This window comes from Gigantopelta aegis, chromosome 1, assembly GCF_016097555.1.
Source record: "Gigantopelta aegis isolate Gae_Host chromosome 1, Gae_host_genome, whole genome shotgun sequence".
Lineage (NCBI taxonomy): Eukaryota > Metazoa > Mollusca > Gastropoda > Neomphalida > Peltospiridae > Gigantopelta > Gigantopelta aegis.
This window is the reverse complement of record NC_054699.1, coordinates 32243234-32262371: the sequence shown is the minus strand read 5'-3', so window position 1 is coordinate 32262371 and position 19138 is coordinate 32243234. Positions and strand designations below refer to the sequence as shown.

Here is a 19138-nt window from a genome sequence, read left to right as displayed (position 1 = left end):
TGCGAAGTCAGAGGTTGTGCCCACGACAGGCATGCTTCAACAGTTCTCTGACCCACATCCACATCTCACATTATGATATACATTTATAAAGCATGAGTTACCTATCAATGGCACTTGGTGGATGAAGGTTTGTAACATTTCTACTGGCTTCACATCAACTGAACAATTTATTTGGTTAAAACCGGTGTTAAAGTACTCACACATAGTCTGCAATTATTCCAGGCCTGGTGCTTAGAAAACCTTTAGACTAAACTCGAGACTCTAATAGTTTGGGTTTTTTTTGTTTTTGTTTAACGACACCACTAGAGCACATTGATTTATTAATCATCGGCTATTGGATGACAAACATGGTCATTTTGACAGACTCATAGAGAGGAAACCGGCTACATTTTTTCCCATTAGTAGCAAAGGATCTTTTATATACACCATCCCACAGACAGGATAGCACATACCACGGCCTTTGATATACAAGTTGTGGTGCACTGGCTGGAATGAGAAATAGCCCAATAGGCCCACCGACAGAGATTGATCCCAAATCGACCGCGCATCAAGCTAGCGCTTTACCACTTGGCTATGCCCCGCCCCCGAGACTAATAGAGTCTGAGACACTAATGCCATGACAACGCCATACAAATTGTATGTGTGTGACGTCATTAGAGATTGAGTCTGGACTCTTAAAAGGTTTTATAAGTACATGCCCAGGAGTGGCTACAGGGATTTTTTTTTTTTAGTGAGGGAGTTCAGCAGCGGAAAACGGCACCTATTGTATTCCAAACTACACTAGCATGCATTGTATTGAGGATTCTGAGATACTTTGAAGTTCAGGGGAGGGGTGTGCGCAGCCACAATGCTTTTACCCCTGGATCTGCGCCTGTATTCTGGTATTTTATTATGTCAAGTACATGTAGGGTTGAAACCGACTACCCAAAATAAAATACAAGGATTTTGACCAAGAGACAACAAAAGAAAATCATATACATATATTTGTCACGGCAGGACTCAAAATCGGATCCGAAGTAAACTATGACCTGCTGTTATTTTTTGTTTAAATCGCAGGCCAAAAGAAATATTGACTGCTAAGAAAAATATATATATATAGCCTGCTAGAAATAAGATGGCACAGGGTGGGAGGAGGGTTTTGAATACTGTGGAAAATTAGGATCTCTGATATGTATTTTAGAGCATTATCAAATTAAAATGGAACCGAATCACATGTTTTTTCCCCTGAAAAACATAGAAGAAAAACTTTATGGAGACCATGAATCCCTCCGTGTTACTGTGAGATTCATCCTGGAAGCAAACATCTCCTTGTGATATCATTACAAGAAGGAACGAAAAGAAGAAAAAGGAAATATTTTTAAAAAAACGTTTTTTTGAGGTGAATTTCTATTTCACCTGCTAGATCTAAAAAGGTTTACTACTTTTTGCAGCCCTGCAAGGCTATACTAAAATTTATGAAGCGTGTTAAGAACTATTTCCTCTGTAACCTCTCAACATTTATCTGCCACAATCAGGATCTTCAGTGTAATAATTTACATTCACATTATCAACATTCTGTCACTCTCATTATTAAAAATATTTAAAAATTATTTTTTTCTATGATAATTTTACATAAGAAATCTGAAAAGTTTATCGTGACCTAACCTGAAAATACTATTAGGAATTTGGCAAAATTTGTTTAAAAAAGTGTAACCAAATTTCATTTTTCTTTCACAATACTTTACATATGTACTTCAATTCATATTTCATATTTTCACAAATGACAAATTTAAATCCTCCAAGTGATAACAATAAGTTAAATTCTAACCTGGTAAGCTGTTCACAGATCAGATAACACTAATGTTTGACAGTATGATGTCGCACACCGAAAGACGGAAAAGTAAAAATAATGCAAGTTTGTGGTACATTATTAAAAAAAAGATACAAATAAAACGCTGTCTCTCAAAAAAAGGTAATTTCATAGCAGAAAACGATGTGAGTATATTTTAAAAATACTTTAAAAACAGCCACTATATTGTAAACACTGTGTCAAGAATATATCTTGATACTAAAGTTTCTGTCAAAGCGCAAAGGTAGAGAGCTGGAGAGTGCCGACACCTCCCAGTACAGACTTCTCGACAAGAAGAGACGATACAGAAACGCTCCAGCTGCCGACTGGCATAACAATACACCCATTATCACCATCTGAAATATAAAATAGTAAAGTTTGTTTTGTTTAAGAACACTACTAGAGCACATTGATTAATTAATCACTGGCTATTGGATGTCAAACATTTGATAATTCTGACAGTCTGCAAAGCAAACTTGCTACATTCTATATGATAAATATTACACAATCACGTAGTTCCAACACTTGATACAGGCTTCAAAATTCAGCATCAAAAGTTTGTTTGTTTTGTTTTATGACATCATAAGAGCTCACTGATTTATTAATAATTGGCTATTGTACAATGTACATGTATGTCAAACATTTTGTAATTTTGACATGATTATAGTCTTAGAAAAGAAACCAACTACATTTCTTTTTCTCCATTAATAGCAAGGTATTTTTTATATGCACCATCCCACAGACAGGATAGTACATACCACAGCCTTTGATATACCAGTCGTGGTGCACTGGCTGGAAAGAAAATAGCCCAATGGCCCACTGACGGCACATTGCACCCAAATAAGCATATGTGAGAGGGGGTTAGATGGTCAACTAACCCCCCACCCCCAAAAAAAAATCTTCAAATTCGGGAATAAACAATGGAGACATTTGGGCAAAATGAGCATGCCTGAAAACTTTTCAGCAGTTACTCCCATCATTCTATTCACAAAATTTGTTGTAATCCATGTAAAAATGTGTACTTAATGATTCATTTGGAACCCTATATGGCTGTTTGCTAGTATGTGAATCAGCGAAAGGTTTTACTGTATATTGTACACTGATGGCGAGTGTGTTCTGTATTGTTATTGGTTAATCAGTGATAGAAATAAGCAGAAATTATCACCAGTCCACCAGACAAATATATTTAGAAATCTACTTGTCTGCCAATACTGTCACTTGTCCAAATAAGTTTTACATTTTATTCAAGTGCAAGGAAATAACACCCGGAAAGCTAATGACGTCATTAGAAAGTGACGTCATTAGCAATTGGAACAGGCTAAGTTGACAGGTCAAGGGTCTACAGTTAGATTGTAGTCAGGTATTTTTTTTCAAGAAATACCAAATATACAGTTAGTTCTGTAGAAAAATTATTCAGTTTACAAATGGACATAACCATATGGAGTTTTTACATTTGTGGTTGTTATTGTCTATTTGATGCCCACAAATGTTTTATTTTTAACCTCACGCTAATGCATTCGGTCATAAATGACATTTGCGGGATCAAATAGACAATAACACCCACAAATCTAAAAACACCATATGGTTATCTCCTAATTATTAGATCACAGACACACTGTCAATATGCCTACCTTATAATGTAAGCATTCTGGAAAAATCCACGACGTTACAACTATTGCTGGATAACACAAGAACCATAACATGCACATCTGAAAAGAAACAAACATCCGTAAGACTAAGTAGTCAATATCCCCTCCCGCAATTTCCCATGGTAACGGGAAAAAATAATAATAATTAAAATGCCATCATAATAAAAGGTGAAAAATGGAGAAAACTTGGGAGTGTTTTCTCTTTTATAGATACATCACCTGTCCCCAAAACTAGTGCATATTCCCTACGGTTAGTAGACTGGTCCGAACATCCCAACAGCCAATAGGATGGCCTGAATTCTTCTACTGCGCACCCCTTCCTGTTCTGGTCAGGCAATTTTCCATGGTAACAGGAAAAATATAAAACATGAAAACTCCATCATAATAAAAGGTACCACTAGACTGAAATGTGTACAACACTTTGGAAAGTTTATCTTGAAGGGTTTTTGTGTTGTGTTGCAGAAACAGTGAATTTGGTCATCCTGACTACAGGTGTTTGTCTGCATGGCAACAGAAAACAATATTGAAAATAAAAACTCTTATAGCAAAAAACACTACTAGACTACATTCATTGTTTTTCAAAACATAAATACATTATAGAGAAATCTTTCAGTGGTGGATTAATTCGGCGGTATTGGCATTTCCCAATTTCTGAATATCTACAACTTTCAGCAGCTGTTAATATTATTGCTTTACAAAGATTTCGCTGTACTCAGAATAGGCCAAGCCTGGAAATAAGAGTCCCGTACAAATTTGTCATTTGTCAAGTTTTGACAGTCACAAACTTAATATTAGCAGTCATTTTGTCCGACATTAAATTAAGTATTTCTGTGTTGACGTAGTCCGAAATGAACGTAGAAAGATATTCACCTTATGTGTGCCTTGCACTAGTGTTGAAACAGTTTGTTGCAGTATGTTTTAAAATACATATTTAAAATAGTTTTTTGACCATATCATGGAGCATGCACATGCTTATGGAATGTTGTTAGAACGTCTTCGCATTTGCCCGGAAATGATGTTTCCCATGTCTATTAATAGACCTGAACAAGCCCGACGATCTAATGTGTTCTGAATAGTTCAAGTTGACAACACATCTTTTAACACAAAATGTACTTGTCTAAACTGAACAGCGGACAAATAATCTAGTGCCATTGTGTTTATTAAATGTAAGTTGTACCTCAGAAACCGCATGGCCCTGCGACTTGCGGTCATTATTTACATCGGCCAAATAAACAGGTAGTGTGATGTGCGCATGCTCTGGGTTAGCTGTCAGTCTATATTTATCAACAGTACCGTGTATAATAACAAAGCACCTAATAGCCGTATTGAATAATGTGTACTTCAGTTATTTTAAAACAAATATTATATGTTTCCAGTTAATTTTGATTACTTAATTGACATTTGTAAGAACCGCAATACAAGCTAGTTATTTCAGTTTCGAACCAGTTTTGGTCCCAATGTGTCAATTTAGTGTAAATCTTCCCCCTGAAAACTGGACAATCAAACCGATACCAATCAATGTGGTGCCACTAATTGCTCCTAATATCACTCCAGCTGAATTAACTGTCTGTCAACACGTAATATGTGCATGCTCGGGTTTGATGTTATCAATGAAATCACCGTTACATCCCGCTAAGTAGGCAAGGTTGGCAACATGGCAATAAACAGTAAAAAGACCCATCGCCAACATTGATATTTAATTAACACATGCATGGTGTTGTAATTTTGGTTAAGATAGGCTGAGTTTGGGTTTGGGATAGGTGTTTTTATTAAGTTACGAATGTGAGTTACGGTCTATATGTTCCTTCACAAACGTGTCTCATGATCTGCTTCAAAGATTGACAAAAATAACAATGAATTTAATTCACAGTCTTCCTATTAAAAACGTTTATTTAGCGAAATAAAGAGTAAGCAAAAGTAACGTTGGCTTTGCCTGGTCATTGTTGTTGTTTTATCACTTTCCCTATTTAATGGAGAATGGAAGCTACTTACGTAAATGCAGACCCCTGAAAACCGGACACCTCTGAAAACCAGATATTTTACTTGGTCCCATGGATGTCCGATTTAGAGGGGTTACACTGTGTGTATGTGTACATGTATGTGTGTGTGTGTATATATATATATATATATATATATATATATATATATATATATATATATATATATATTATACACATGTATAGGGCACTAAGCTTCTAAGAGGGCTTGTGACTTTCTCAAACATTTGTAAAGCAATGGCTTATTACATAAACAGATTTTTTAGAAATGTTAAAAATACAATACAATAATATGGTATAACTACATGTATGTAAAAAATATAATATTTAAAAGAATTTTTTTTTTTTTTAAATCCATCAACTTACCCGGGTAAAAGACCCGTAAAACTCTCTCTTGAGTGTACTTCTTTCCGCCGAGATGGTTGTGTGGAGGTTCCATGCAAATAGGCCGGCCAGCAGAATGCGAAGAATCACCAGGGCTATGCCCGCGTTACTCCGATGGGCATGGAACATTCGGTTGTAACTGTCTTGGAACTGCTCCCACATAAATAAACCGCCCTGAAAAAAAATAAAAAATTTTAAGATCACACTTGTAAGCAGTGGCATAGCGTGGGTTGCCAGTGCCAGGGACATGGCAAATATTGCACCCCCTAACCAGTGGACCGTTAGCACTCCCCGAGTTCCTTCCACCAGTCCAGAATTATGCGCCATGGCAACAGCCCCGGTGGTCCCGACCACGCTATGCCACTGCTTGTAAGAATCATGTTTTCCTCCACACTCTCCTTGAAAGCTTTAGGAGAACAGCAAACTGATCGCTACAAAATAATTTTAAAAAACAAACAAATTGTGTTTGAAACTTCATGTGATTGTTCGCCTGGCACCATTTCTTGAGAGTGATCTTCAACATGTCTTGGGGGCAGGACGTAAGTGTGGGATCGATCCCCATCGATGGCCCCATTGGGCTATTTCTTGTTCCAGCCAGTGAACCATGAATGGTATATCAAAGGCCGTGGTATGTACTACCCTGTCTGTGGGATGGTGCATATAAAAGATCCCTTGCTGTTAATCAAAACGAATAGCCCATGAAGTGGCAACAGCGGGTTTCCTCTCTCAATATCTGTGTGGTCCGTAACCATATATCTGACACCATGTGTTGAGTGCATTGTTAAATAAAACATTTTTTTCTTCTTTTTTTTCCAACATGTCTTGATTTTGCTCACTTACATTGCCAGAATCTGATATTTGCCACAAGTTCCTAAAGCTTATGTTTATTTTATTACACATGCATACCTGTACATATACCTATATATCTAAATACTTTAAAATATTAAATTAATGTAATTTAATATATATCTTCTATATAGATTAAAATACAAAGAGTAATCTAAAAAAAAAATCTTTTTCATTACACATATAGCTTGCTTATATGATTTTGATAAATCGAAGTGGAAATTCTCAGTTTTTTACAAAATGATGCTGCAATGTACATTGATTTATTCATCATCAGCTGGAATGTCATGCACTTGGTAATTCTGACATTAAAAAATGTAGTCTTTGAGGAAACCTACTACATTTTTCAATTAGCAGCAAAGAATCTTTTATATGCACTTTTCAAAGACAGGACAGCACATACCACAGCCTTTAACATACCAGTCTTAATGCAACATTAAACATAGCAAAATGTGTTTGGGTGCGGGACGTAGCCTAGTGGTAAAGCACTCGCCTGATGCACAGTCGGTTTAATATCGATCTCTGCTGGTGGACCTATTTCTCATTCCAGCTACTGCACCACGACTGGTATACCAAAGGCTGTGGTATGTGCTATCCTGTCTATGGGATGGTGCATATAAAAGATTCCTTACTACTAATGAACAAATGCAGCAAATTTTCTCTCTAAGGCTACATGTATATGTCAAAATTATTAAATGTTTGATATCCAATAAATTAATAAATCAATGTGCTCTGGTCATTAACAAAACACACTTTAGCTTTTTAATTCTTACCTGCATGTTTTTTTGCACCATCCCAGACAGGATAGCACATACCACAATCTTTGATATATATATCAATTGTGGTGCACTGGCTGAACAAGAAATAGCCCAATGGACCCACCGATGGGGATCGATCCCAAGCCGATTGCGTATCAAGCGAGCACTTTACCACTGGGCTATGTCCCGCCAGTGGCATAGTGAAAGGGGGAGCCATGGGGTCCATGCCCCCCATCATCATTTTTTTTTTTTACTGTATTAAATTTTATAAAAGCATACATACAGTGTGGTTTGCACACCCAATATAAACTTCTGGATAAGCCACTGCGTCCCCACCCTTCTCCTTACCTGCAAGATACCAAGTACTGCGACCACCTTGCTGGCTGGCCTCCTGCTGATTGTTTTCAGGTGAGAATATCGACAGTGAGCACTCGCCAGCGTCCAGCCTAGAGACAGACTCAGCAGCATGTACAGCATAGCAAACTGGGACAGCACGTCGAAAACTGACAACATATAACATGTGAATGGAGACCTCAACACATTATTGTATTAGTGAATATTAATGACAAGAAAACAGCATGGAGCTATCGTGAAAATAGAAAACAATACTGCACAAAACTATCGACAATATAATATATCCTTAATTTTCATCTTTGCCTAACCTGAAGATAAAGAGGCCTAACACCCCCCCTCCCCATTTGGGTTTTTTAGTGGCCAATCCTTTTTGGCTCAGTGTGTCATAGTGCAATGTCCCCATTTAAAAAACCCAAAAACTTTGGATGGAAATCTAACATATATGTATATATTATATATTATTATATTTTCAAATGTTTATGATACAGATGAATGTGTTCTGTATTCGCCATTCTCAAAGAAACCCATGAGACGACTGCCACCGACGCACAGAAGGAACATGCCTCACAGAGGTTATTTAATTCGCATGAATAATTCTCAGTATATTTGTACATGTAACATTCACAAACAAAACAATTTGGTGTACACATGTATTAAAAATCAACAACAAACTTACACTCAGATAAAACCTCTTTGAATGGTGACCCAATTCCATTGTATGAGTATCTGAAAAACAAAACTCAGTATTTAATCTATTTTATTTTTATAATTCTACATATATTTTCACTATGTATTGTAGGGGTGACTATTGCGGTCAGTTTTACTATTGCAATAGTATGGTGATAGTTAAAATACTATTGTGATAGTATTGCAATAGTGATAGTACTACTGTGATAGTTAAAATACTATTGTGATAGTATTGCAATAGTGATAGTACTATTGTGATAGTTAAAATACTATTGTGATAGTATTGCAAGTGATAGTGCTATTGTGATAGTATTGTGATAGTTAAAATACTATTGTGATAGTATTGCAATAGTGATAGTACTATTGTGATAGTATTGTGATAGTTAAAATACTATTGTGATAGTATTGCAATAGTGATAGTACTATTGTGATAGTATTGTGATAGTTAAAATACTATTGTGATAGTATTGCAATAGTGATAGTACTATTGTGATAGTTAAAATACTATTGTGATAGTATTGCAATAGTGATAGTACTATTGTGATAGTATTGCAATACTACTGTGGATTTTTAAATCACTTGATAACAGTAATATGAATAGATTTTTTGCAAAAAATGTATGTATGTGTCTGTGTGTCTGTGCGTGTGTATGTTTATGTTTGTATGCATGCATGCATGAGGAAACCTGCTGTCGCCACTTCATGGGCTACTCTTTTCAATTAGCAGCAAGGGATCTTTTATATGCACCATCCCATAGACAGGATAACATATACCACAGCCTTTGATGTACCAGTCATCAGAGTGAGAAATGGCCCAATGGGTCCACCGACGGCGATCAATCACAAACCGACCACGCGTCCACTGGTAGCAATTAATCTTTTATATGCACTTTCCACAGACAGGACAACACATACCACGACATTTGATATACCAGTCATGGTACACTGGTTGGGATAGGAAACACCCAATCAGAGAATGAGTCCACAGACGTAATTTAATCCTACGAGTGTTCGAGATTAACGGTATCCCGATATCCTGGGGATACCAGAATTTAATTTTGGATACCAGACTTCAAGAACCCAGTATCCCACCGGGATGCAATATAATACTAAATTCTCCGGTGGGATACCAGATTTTGAAATGTTTTTTAATCTCGAATACTGTACGACACACAAGCACCTCCAGCGATTGCTTTACTGACTAAACTAGATCCCACCCCTTTCATACAAATGGACAGAAAGAAGACAGACAGACAGGTGGACAAGCCTCACTTGATGAGATGAACCATCATGAGAAATGAGCCGATGGCCTGTAGACAGATGGACGCCGACAGGAGCTGTATCACCAGCTGCATGGGTCCCCCCTTACTGAGGGTCTGCCACAAACGAGGGGCAAAAATACACGACAGCACAAAATACGCCAGGGTCAGGAGCTGATAGAACCGCAGTAAACCTAAAAAAGAGAAGCAAAATAACATTTAATTTACAAATACAATATTCTGAGGGAGGCAAAATGCAATTTTTAGCAAGGCTTTAATTTTAAAATGATGTTTTCTTTCTTGTTCATCCATAGTATGATACTCACCATATTCATAATTGTTAAGCTAATCAGTATTCTATTTAAGCACCCATTGACTTTAGACAGAAAGACAGACAATTTACTATTATTTCCATAAAAAAACCTCCACCCTGGTAGATAACAATGTCTCCTCGTTATTTTACCATGAAAATATATGCTGCTACTGTGGGAGTAAAAGTTTTTTTGTTTAACAACACCACTAGAGCACATTGATTTATTAATCATCGGCTATTGGATGTCAAACATATGGTCATTTTTGACAGTCATTTTTCCATTAGTAGCAAGGGATCTTTTATATACACAATCCCACAGACAGGATAGCACATACCACGGCCTTTGATATACCAGTCGTGGTGCACTGGCTGCGACGAGAAATAGCCTAATGGGCCCACCGACGCAGATCGATCCCTAACCGACTGCACATCAAGCAAGCACTTTACCACTGGGCTACATCTCGCCCCCTGTGAGAGTAACACATTGTTTTTGTTGTAATATTCACCAGAGACTGTTAGCACTATTATATGACTGTTATTTATAGAGAAATCACTGAAAGGTATTTGAAAAAAATGTCTCCTCATTATCCATTTTGGATGGATGCATGATATATCTCATGCTAAGTACAGGGTTTTTCCCCCAAAAAAATTCAATTGAGTGGACAATAAAATGTTTAAATCAAAGAGAAGAGATTTCAAAGAAAACAGTGAAAAAAATATAATGTGAAACAAAATCAGACCATTATATATCTACTGTAACAATAATGTGTACTTTAACTAAAACTAAGATTAAGAACCAAGAGAGTCTTCTTCTGCTAGACAACAAAGGTGTTTTAAATTTTAAAAATGGTACTTTTAAAAACAATTTTTGGGGGTCTGTACCCACTTACCTATACTAGAGCTATTGAAATTTCAGGTTCGGGACCGGTATTAATATTTTTGGGGTGATTTACCTCGGTATCAGTATATTTGGTATTGATACAATACCAATACCGATATTGAATGGTATTTTTGGTATACTCGGCTTTAAATGCAGGCCCAAGTTAAGTTTTACCCACTAATTTCATCTAAATACAATGAAATTCCATACACAAGGCCCTCATCTCTCTCTTCTTTTCAGCTATTTTGCATTTGTCAGATATATTGTTAGTGCTTTACCAAATGGCGGATAATATTTTTCAATATTGAATTATTTTTTTTTTGAAATTTGCTTGCTACGGTAAATCAGTACTGATATGATACCGATACCGATACCGAACGGTATACCACCCAGCTAGGGTCCTGTAATTCTATAATGTCATGAATTAAACATCACTGTAAAAACCTGTTTCTTCGTCTCCAAAATGCTCCGTGGGGTTGCCAAGTGAATCTGGGTTGAGCAGCGTGATGTTGTACTGAATGAAGTTGTAATGGTTGACGTTGGGTGCGTTAGCTGTCTCACTGTAGAGGCCTTCGTCACAGGTGTGAGCATCGGCATACAGCAGGTGCCACTTACACGGCCGGTTGAAATGAGACACTGTGAAGTTCCCAGACGTTGTGTTCATTTCATCTGAATATTTTAAAAAATGTCTTAAACACCCGTTGATGGGAACATCATTCATTATTTTTGATAACACATACTTGTTAACACATGTATGTTTGTTAACAATTTCAAGGCATATGACTGGCTGATCCTAGGTAATGACCTGGGGCCTAATTCACAAAGCTCTCTTAGGCTGTGCTAGACAACAAAGCATCCTCTTAGCAAGTCTTTTTGCATTGCACTGCGATATCGCAAAGTTGCGAGAGTTTAGTGAATTAGGTCCCAGATCAACAATGCCATACATCCAATGAAAAAACAGCACAATCAAAATCGATTACACTGATGTATAGTTAACCTGACAATCATTTATCTGTGATGCTTAAGTCAGCTACAAGTGTAAGGGCTGTAAATAATGTTTAGTCGAAAAAGATGCTAAAATTTGCTTAAAACCTGGTTTTTGAGGATATGTAAGAAATAGAATAATACATTCAGGTCTGTTAGATACCATTTATCTTACAACTTGTTGTTTACAAACGTATCCCACTCAATGTAAGATAAATGGTATCTAACGGCCACTCGTGTAGTATTCTCTATATATTTATAAATACTGTACCTGTGGCAAATAAGTTAATTTGATAATGGCTCTTTTTAAAAAGTGGAGAAAAACTTCTCTTTTTTTTTTATGCCTATCAACATTAGAATTTTCTAAACAGTGTATTAATCACACACAAAAAACTTTAAAATTTTAACATCCAGCATGAAAAGCACTTGTTACTATAGTTGCAGGGTAGTACTTGTAAAAAACAAATCCTGTCCCCTCCATGTGCATACAATGAAGTATATCAATTGCGTAGAACAAATTCAAGATAAATAAGACATAAAGTAATGCATGTACCCGGTATGATACAGGTTTCCGTTTTATGATCAAATACTGAAATAGTCAAGTCTTGTTAGACCTCTGTTGCCTACCATAAACTGGATTCTTTTCTTTTTTTAAATCTTGTTTTATTAATGTACACAAATATTTAAATTAATTCTCTTTAGCATTCGGTGAGATGAACACTAACAGATGCACCTGTAAGTATTACACAAGATTGATAATGGTCTGATTGTTTACTTTTTCACTGGGATTGAATTATTTATAGATCTCTCATTCAGTTTAGAACTTAGAAGAATTTATGGTTCATGCAGGGCCCCGTTCCACGAAGCAATTTTAGCACTAAGATATCACCTTAGTGCATAAGGTAGCTATGCTCTTACGGTGATCTTAGGGCTAAGGTCACTTTGTGGAATGGGGCCCAGATGAGTAAACTTGTGTTAGTTTTGTAAAAAAAAAAAAAAGGATAATCAACTGAAGACCTGTGAAAAATATCCAGTTTGGGGAATTTCTGGTGTACCTAATCAGGGGTGGATTTAGCTCAGTCGGTTGAGTGCTCGCTTAAGGTGCTTGCATCGCAGGATCGAACCACCTTGGTAGATCCATTCAGCTGATTGGGTTTTTTTTCTTGTTCCAGCCAGTGCATCACAACTGGACAAAGGCTGTGAGATGTTTTCCTGTCTGTGGGTAAGTGCATATAAAAGATCTCTTTCTGCGTTAGAAAAAATGTAGCGGGTTTCCTCTGATGACTACGAGTCAGAATTACCAAATGTTTGACATCCAATAGCCGATGATTAATTAATCAATGTGCTCCAGTGGTGTCGTCAAACAAAACAAACTTTACTGTACCTAATCACTGCTTACAACATTTTCATTGACCCAGCTTAAAGTTTGGGGCAAGGAAGACTTCAATAACATGATGGGGCAGGGCATAGCCCAGTGCTCGCTCGATGCGCGGTCGGTGTGGGATCGATCCCCATCGGTGGGCCCATTCGGCTATTTCTCATTCCAGCCAGTGCACCACGACTGGTATATCAAAGGCTGTGGTATATACTACCCTGTCTGTGGGATGGTGCATATAAAAGATCCATTGCTGCTAATCGAAAAGAGTAGCTCTGGAAGTGGCGACAGTGGGTTTCCTCTCTCAATATCTGTGTGGTCCTTAACCATATGTCTGATGCTATATAACTGTCAATAAAATGTGTTGAGTGCATCGTTAAATAAAACATTGTTCTGGATTTTTTTCAATAACATGAATTAAACCTGTTTTTTCCTGCATGTGCCGGTTGTCTACAAACTTACGGATGATTCTTGATTTCTGAAGTTTGTTCGCGCAGTCTGTTTCATCCTGAACATCTCTCCAGTCTTCACTGATGTACAGATACAACTTGGCTGGTGTGTAGCCAGTAGTATTCAAATCAAACTTCACTAGCGCTTCACCTGTATACAGAAAACATATCGCTACAACACATGGTTTTTAATGAATATGCATGTACACACATGTATGTGGAAATACACATTTTTTTTTAAATTGCATTTTCCCCACCATTCACAATATACAAGTATTATAGTGCCACACATACATTTACACATTGCACAAACAAAAAGTAGAATATAAGCCAATAGACACTTGTGAGTTTTTCCATATACTAAGCTTGTTATACAAAAGGTTACTATATATGGGTTTTTTCTTGTCAATCTTTTGTGATGCAGTTTTTCCTTGTTTATGAAAATAGTCAACACACCAAAACCTTTTCTGTTTTTACCTAGTCCAGAACTACATGTATTTTGTCGCCCATCAGGTTTGAGTCTGGTGAAAAGTATGAATCCATAACTTCCATTTCTTAATAAATTACTCGTATTTATTCTTATTACAATATGGAGCTTTTTCTAAATTATAATAAAAATTTATTTTGACTTTAAGGATTTCAAAACTTGGGGTTTTCTTATCAAATTTTAAACTATATATACTCTTCAAAAAAAGAAACGCAAAAGGGTACAAATGGGTTATAACTCCTATTTTATGTTTCCTACCGGTTCATGCTTTGTGAATATAAGGTCATTGCATGTCCCAAACACATTCCCACGGTTACATTCGATAAAACGCAGCTACTGTACAATAAAGTTCCAAAATGTGAATATTCGCAAAAACGCAGCCACGTGCAAACCATGTCACCACTGCACGTGCAACATGAACACCGACAGTATAAAAGTGCAGGGTGTTCGCTTGCCTGGCCTCTGTATCTGGCCGACAGTTGACAATCCAGGACATGCCACGTCTCAGTGAAACGCAGAGAAACAATGCCATCGGCCGACTAGACGCAGGCGAATCCAGAACGGCCGTTGCCAGGGCATTCCATGTGTCCCCAAGCACCATCTCCAGACTGTGGGACCGTTACCAGCAACATGGATCAACACGTGACCTCCCTAGATCCGGTCGACCACGGGTCACTACCCCCGGGCAGGACCGCTACATCCGGGTACGCCACCTTCGGGAACGATTGACTACTGCCACCTCCACAGCCGCAGCAATACCAGGTTTGCACAGGATATCTGACCAGACCGTACGGAACCGCCTACGTGAGGTAGGAATTCGTGCCAGACGTCCAGTTCGAGGTGTCATCTTAACACCACAACACTGTCGACTCCGACTGCAGTGGTGCCAGATTCATCGACAATGGCCTCAACTGCGATGGAGACAGGTGTGGTTCAGTGACGAGTCCCGATTTCTGCTCCGACGTCATGATGGAAGATGTCGCGTGTATAGGCGTCGTGGTGAACGTTATGCGGCAAACTGCGTGCAGGAAGTGGACAGATTCGGCGGGGGTAGTGTCATGGTGTGGGCAGCCATCTCACACACTGGCAGAACTGACCTGGTCCACGTGCAGGGCAACCTGAATGCACAGGGCTACATTGACCAGATCCTCCGGCCACACATCATTCCAGTTAAGGCCAACGCCAACGCAGTGTTCCAACATGACAACGCCAGGCCTCACACAGCACGTCTCACAACGGCTTTCCTACAGAACAACAACATTAATGTCCTTCCTTGGCCATCGATATCACCGGATTTGAACCCAATTGAGAATCTATGGGACGAGTTGGACCGACGCCTCCGACAGCGACAACCACACCCCAGACCCTGCCCGAGCTGGCAGCAGCCTTGCAGGCCGAGTGGGCCACCATCCCCCGGGACGTCATCCGTACTCTGGTTGCTTCAATGGGCAGGCGGTGCCAGGCAGTTGTCAACACACGCGGAGGCCACACCCGGTATTGACTCCAGATGACCTTGACCTTGGTGGTGTGTCCTATCACTTACTCACAATGGACTAGAGTGAATTGTGAACAATCCTGCAACATTTGGTAATTATCGGACTCACCATTCAATAATTAAATCAATTCTCCAAATGTTACGACAATGTGGTTTTGCGTTTCTTCTTTTGAAGAGTATATATATATATTGTTTTATCAGGGTACCCTAAGAGAAAAAAATTTGGGGCCATGGTAATGTTAAGCATACGATATTACTTTTATTTTTGAAATTTGACTTGACTTGACTAAATCTATAATATAATAAGCAAGGTTTTTTAAAAACATTTTCCCCCATCATTCTGACCACTTTTCCTCTTCACTGCTGACCACCTTCTTTGTATTTACCTGATGCCGCACTTTACAAGGATCGTTGTACACTCTGGTCCAGTCGACTACTGTACACACATCGTGCTAAATATTGCATACAAAGAAAACTTCAATAAATACAACCAAAATGGAAGCAGCCATCTTTGTTACTTAACACAGAACTGGCTATTTACACTGGGGTTGTATTTCATGGGGAAAGTCCAGGGTAAGGCTACCACATCTGATCTACACTTTCCCCATGTGTCATCTTGTAATTATTTAAAAAACTGGAAAATGTCAGTGTTAATTAAATTTCAAAAACGGGACACAATAATTCCTGTGAACCATTGTTCTGTTCACGTGTTGGTTATACGATTTTATATTCATACAAACCATCATCAGGTTACATACATGTATGTATTATGGTGAACTGCTATATTCTAGAATTAAAAGTTTCAAACTTGAAGGTGACGAGAATCTTCAGGGCTTCTAGATTATGGTAGCCCCACTCCCATGGCTAGTGATATTCAGTGTTGGGCTAGTAAATAACTACTGTTGCCATGCCCGACGGCTAGTGAAAAACATTTGTCAAATGTTGCAGTTAAGTCTATTTTGTAAACATGAATATCCTGCCCCTACCTCAACCCCCCAATGTTAGTGTTTTTAAGCTCTATATCCCTCTTTAGGTGATATATCTGATTATTACTATTATTTAGTAAAATAATATTAACTCAAAGTAAAGTAGGGCTAGTGAATTTTTTATTGTGGCTAGTAAATTTTTAAATCACTGATCCCATGGCTAGTGGATTTTATAAAAATTGTAGAAGCCCTGATCTTATTTATTCATGTGAGAAAAATCTAGACTACTGTAATTTTTAAACACTTCATCTGCAGCACACCATTACGACATTGGTTAATTAGGGGTGGAAGGCATGTGTGCAGGTGAAAGGTTTTTGGGACCGAAATCCCCCCTGCTCAAGTAAACTTTCTTTTCTTCAATACATTTTCTGGGAGAGCATGACTTGAACCATACCCCTCCCCATAAACTTCCAGGCGATAGGATTTCATATTTCATGGGAACCACTTTTTCGGTTCCATGCCTTGTGATCATGGAAACCCATCGGAAAGTTGTTTATATTATTTTCATTCAACAGTGTGGGATGTGCTATCCTGTCTGTAGGATAGTGCATATAAAAGATCTATCCCTTGCTAGTAATGGTAAAATGTAGCTGGTTTCCCCTCTAACACTATGATAAAATTATCAAATAACTGACATCCAATAGCCGATGATTAATGAATCAATGTGCTCTTGTGGTGTCGTTAAACAAAACAAACTTTTTTTTGTGATTGTCGTATTATGGTATGAGATGGCACCTGGAAGACGAAATGGCTGAGTGGGCGATCATGTGATGCTACGTCACAATATAGGTCGGCAAACTTAGAATTCTGCTGTCTGCAGTTTGCCGAAGCTTAGCTGAATGTGAGTGCTGTCAGGTTTCTTTCTAAAGTGTGTGTATTGGTGATTGATATCTGGATTTTTTTTTAATCACGGAACTCGAAAATGATCTATGTAAATGTCTTTGATGTCAAACATAGGATTGTTGTGGTGTTATAGCGGGAATCTTTGACTACTCTTTGGTGGGCAGTGATTGAAAGAAAATTACATTGCTTGGTCTCATTATTAAATGAGAGCGTATAACTGTCCTAATGTCCATCTAGCTCTCTTACAGTCATAGTAGCCGGGTTTTAGGCCCTAGTTCATCAAGATTACTGTTGATTGCAAGATGAAGTGTTGACTTGTGTTTGCACTTCGACTTGCAGTCAACGTTAATCTTGATGGAACTACTCTGGCTAATCATAATGATTACTGTACCACCCCCACCAGTTACTTTAGTCTAGGTACGGGCATGGCAATTCTCGTTGTAACAGAATCAGATGCTGCTGGATGTCGTGATATGAGTGTTAAACTTACCATGAAAGCAATATGAAGACAAATATTGGCCAAACTCGACTTGGGCAACCAAGGAACTAAAAACACCCGACACGGTTTTTGCATGGACTACTGTGTGGCAAAATACAGTCAGTATTGTATAATGTTTAGTCAAAAACATTCTAAAGTTCATGATCTTTTCCCCTGATATCGCATATCAACTCATAAAACTGTCATTTTCCTGTCACTCTAAGTGTAACAACACCGGTACCGGTACATTAAAATATTTCGTGTTTACAGTTTACGTGTCCCTTGTCGTAAAATACACGTGCGGGTCCGATTTTCAGATGGAGTTTCTTTTGTGTTACGCGTACCACAATAAAATCAACATTCTGATGGTGTTATCACCAGTCTATTCTAAAAATAAACCGGATCATGACAACTATTTACACATTATATAAATAATCAGAAATAAAGTAGTTGATTCATACTTAGTCAGAAAAGTAATAGCCGTTGCAAAATAAAAACACAAATTAAGTTTGCATTGTCGTTATTTTCAAAATGAAACCAAGACTACTTTGCGATATTACTTCGGTAACATTCGTGACTTATCTTCGTTAATTTTCGTAAATCATACCACGTCAATACGACAAATAAAGTTTTTGGTATTAACAAGAGCTTCTCGTCGATCTGTACAAAACTGTCCACAGCTAAGGTTCATAAACGTACGAGACAGAGTGGGGGGTGGGGGGGTGGGGGGTAGGGGGGATCAGGGGTTAACTCCCACCCCACCCCACTCCCAACCCCCGTACTGGGGCAAAACGTCATATTCGGGCGATGATCCTTTTTTGTACAATATTTAACAGGTTAATAGTAGTGTAAGTATGAATAAACATTTTTATCTAGATTCTTGCATTTTCGATTAAATCCTGAAAAATCAACCAGCCACAACAAAACTGGGAGCTCGTACGCCTGTGCTAAGCAACAGGATAGCACATACCACGGCCTTTCATATACGAGTCGCGGTGCACTGACAGGGACGAGAAATAGCCCAATGAGCCCATCGACACGAATCGATCCTGAACCGACCGCGCATCAAGCAAGCGCTTTACCATTC

The 19138-nt window shown here is 38.1% G+C and overlaps 1 protein-coding gene across 1 annotated transcript; it reads right to left on the bottom strand.

Moving 5' to 3' along the window:
* Positions 1-564: 564 nt before the first annotated feature.
* On the bottom strand, positions 565-18337 carry LOC121373830 (integral membrane protein GPR180-like). Its single transcript, XM_041500608.1, has 9 exons — positions 18064-18337; positions 13776-13913; positions 11399-11623; positions 9775-9955; positions 8493-8542; positions 7811-7965; positions 5841-6032; positions 3460-3537; positions 565-2184 (listed from the first exon to the last, which is right to left on the bottom strand). Exons 1-9 carry the CDS (start codon positions 18212-18214, stop codon positions 2029-2031), a joined length of 1326 nt encoding a protein of 441 aa, XP_041356542.1. The 5' UTR covers positions 18215-18337; the 3' UTR covers positions 565-2028.
* Positions 18338-19138: the final 801 nt, after the last annotated feature.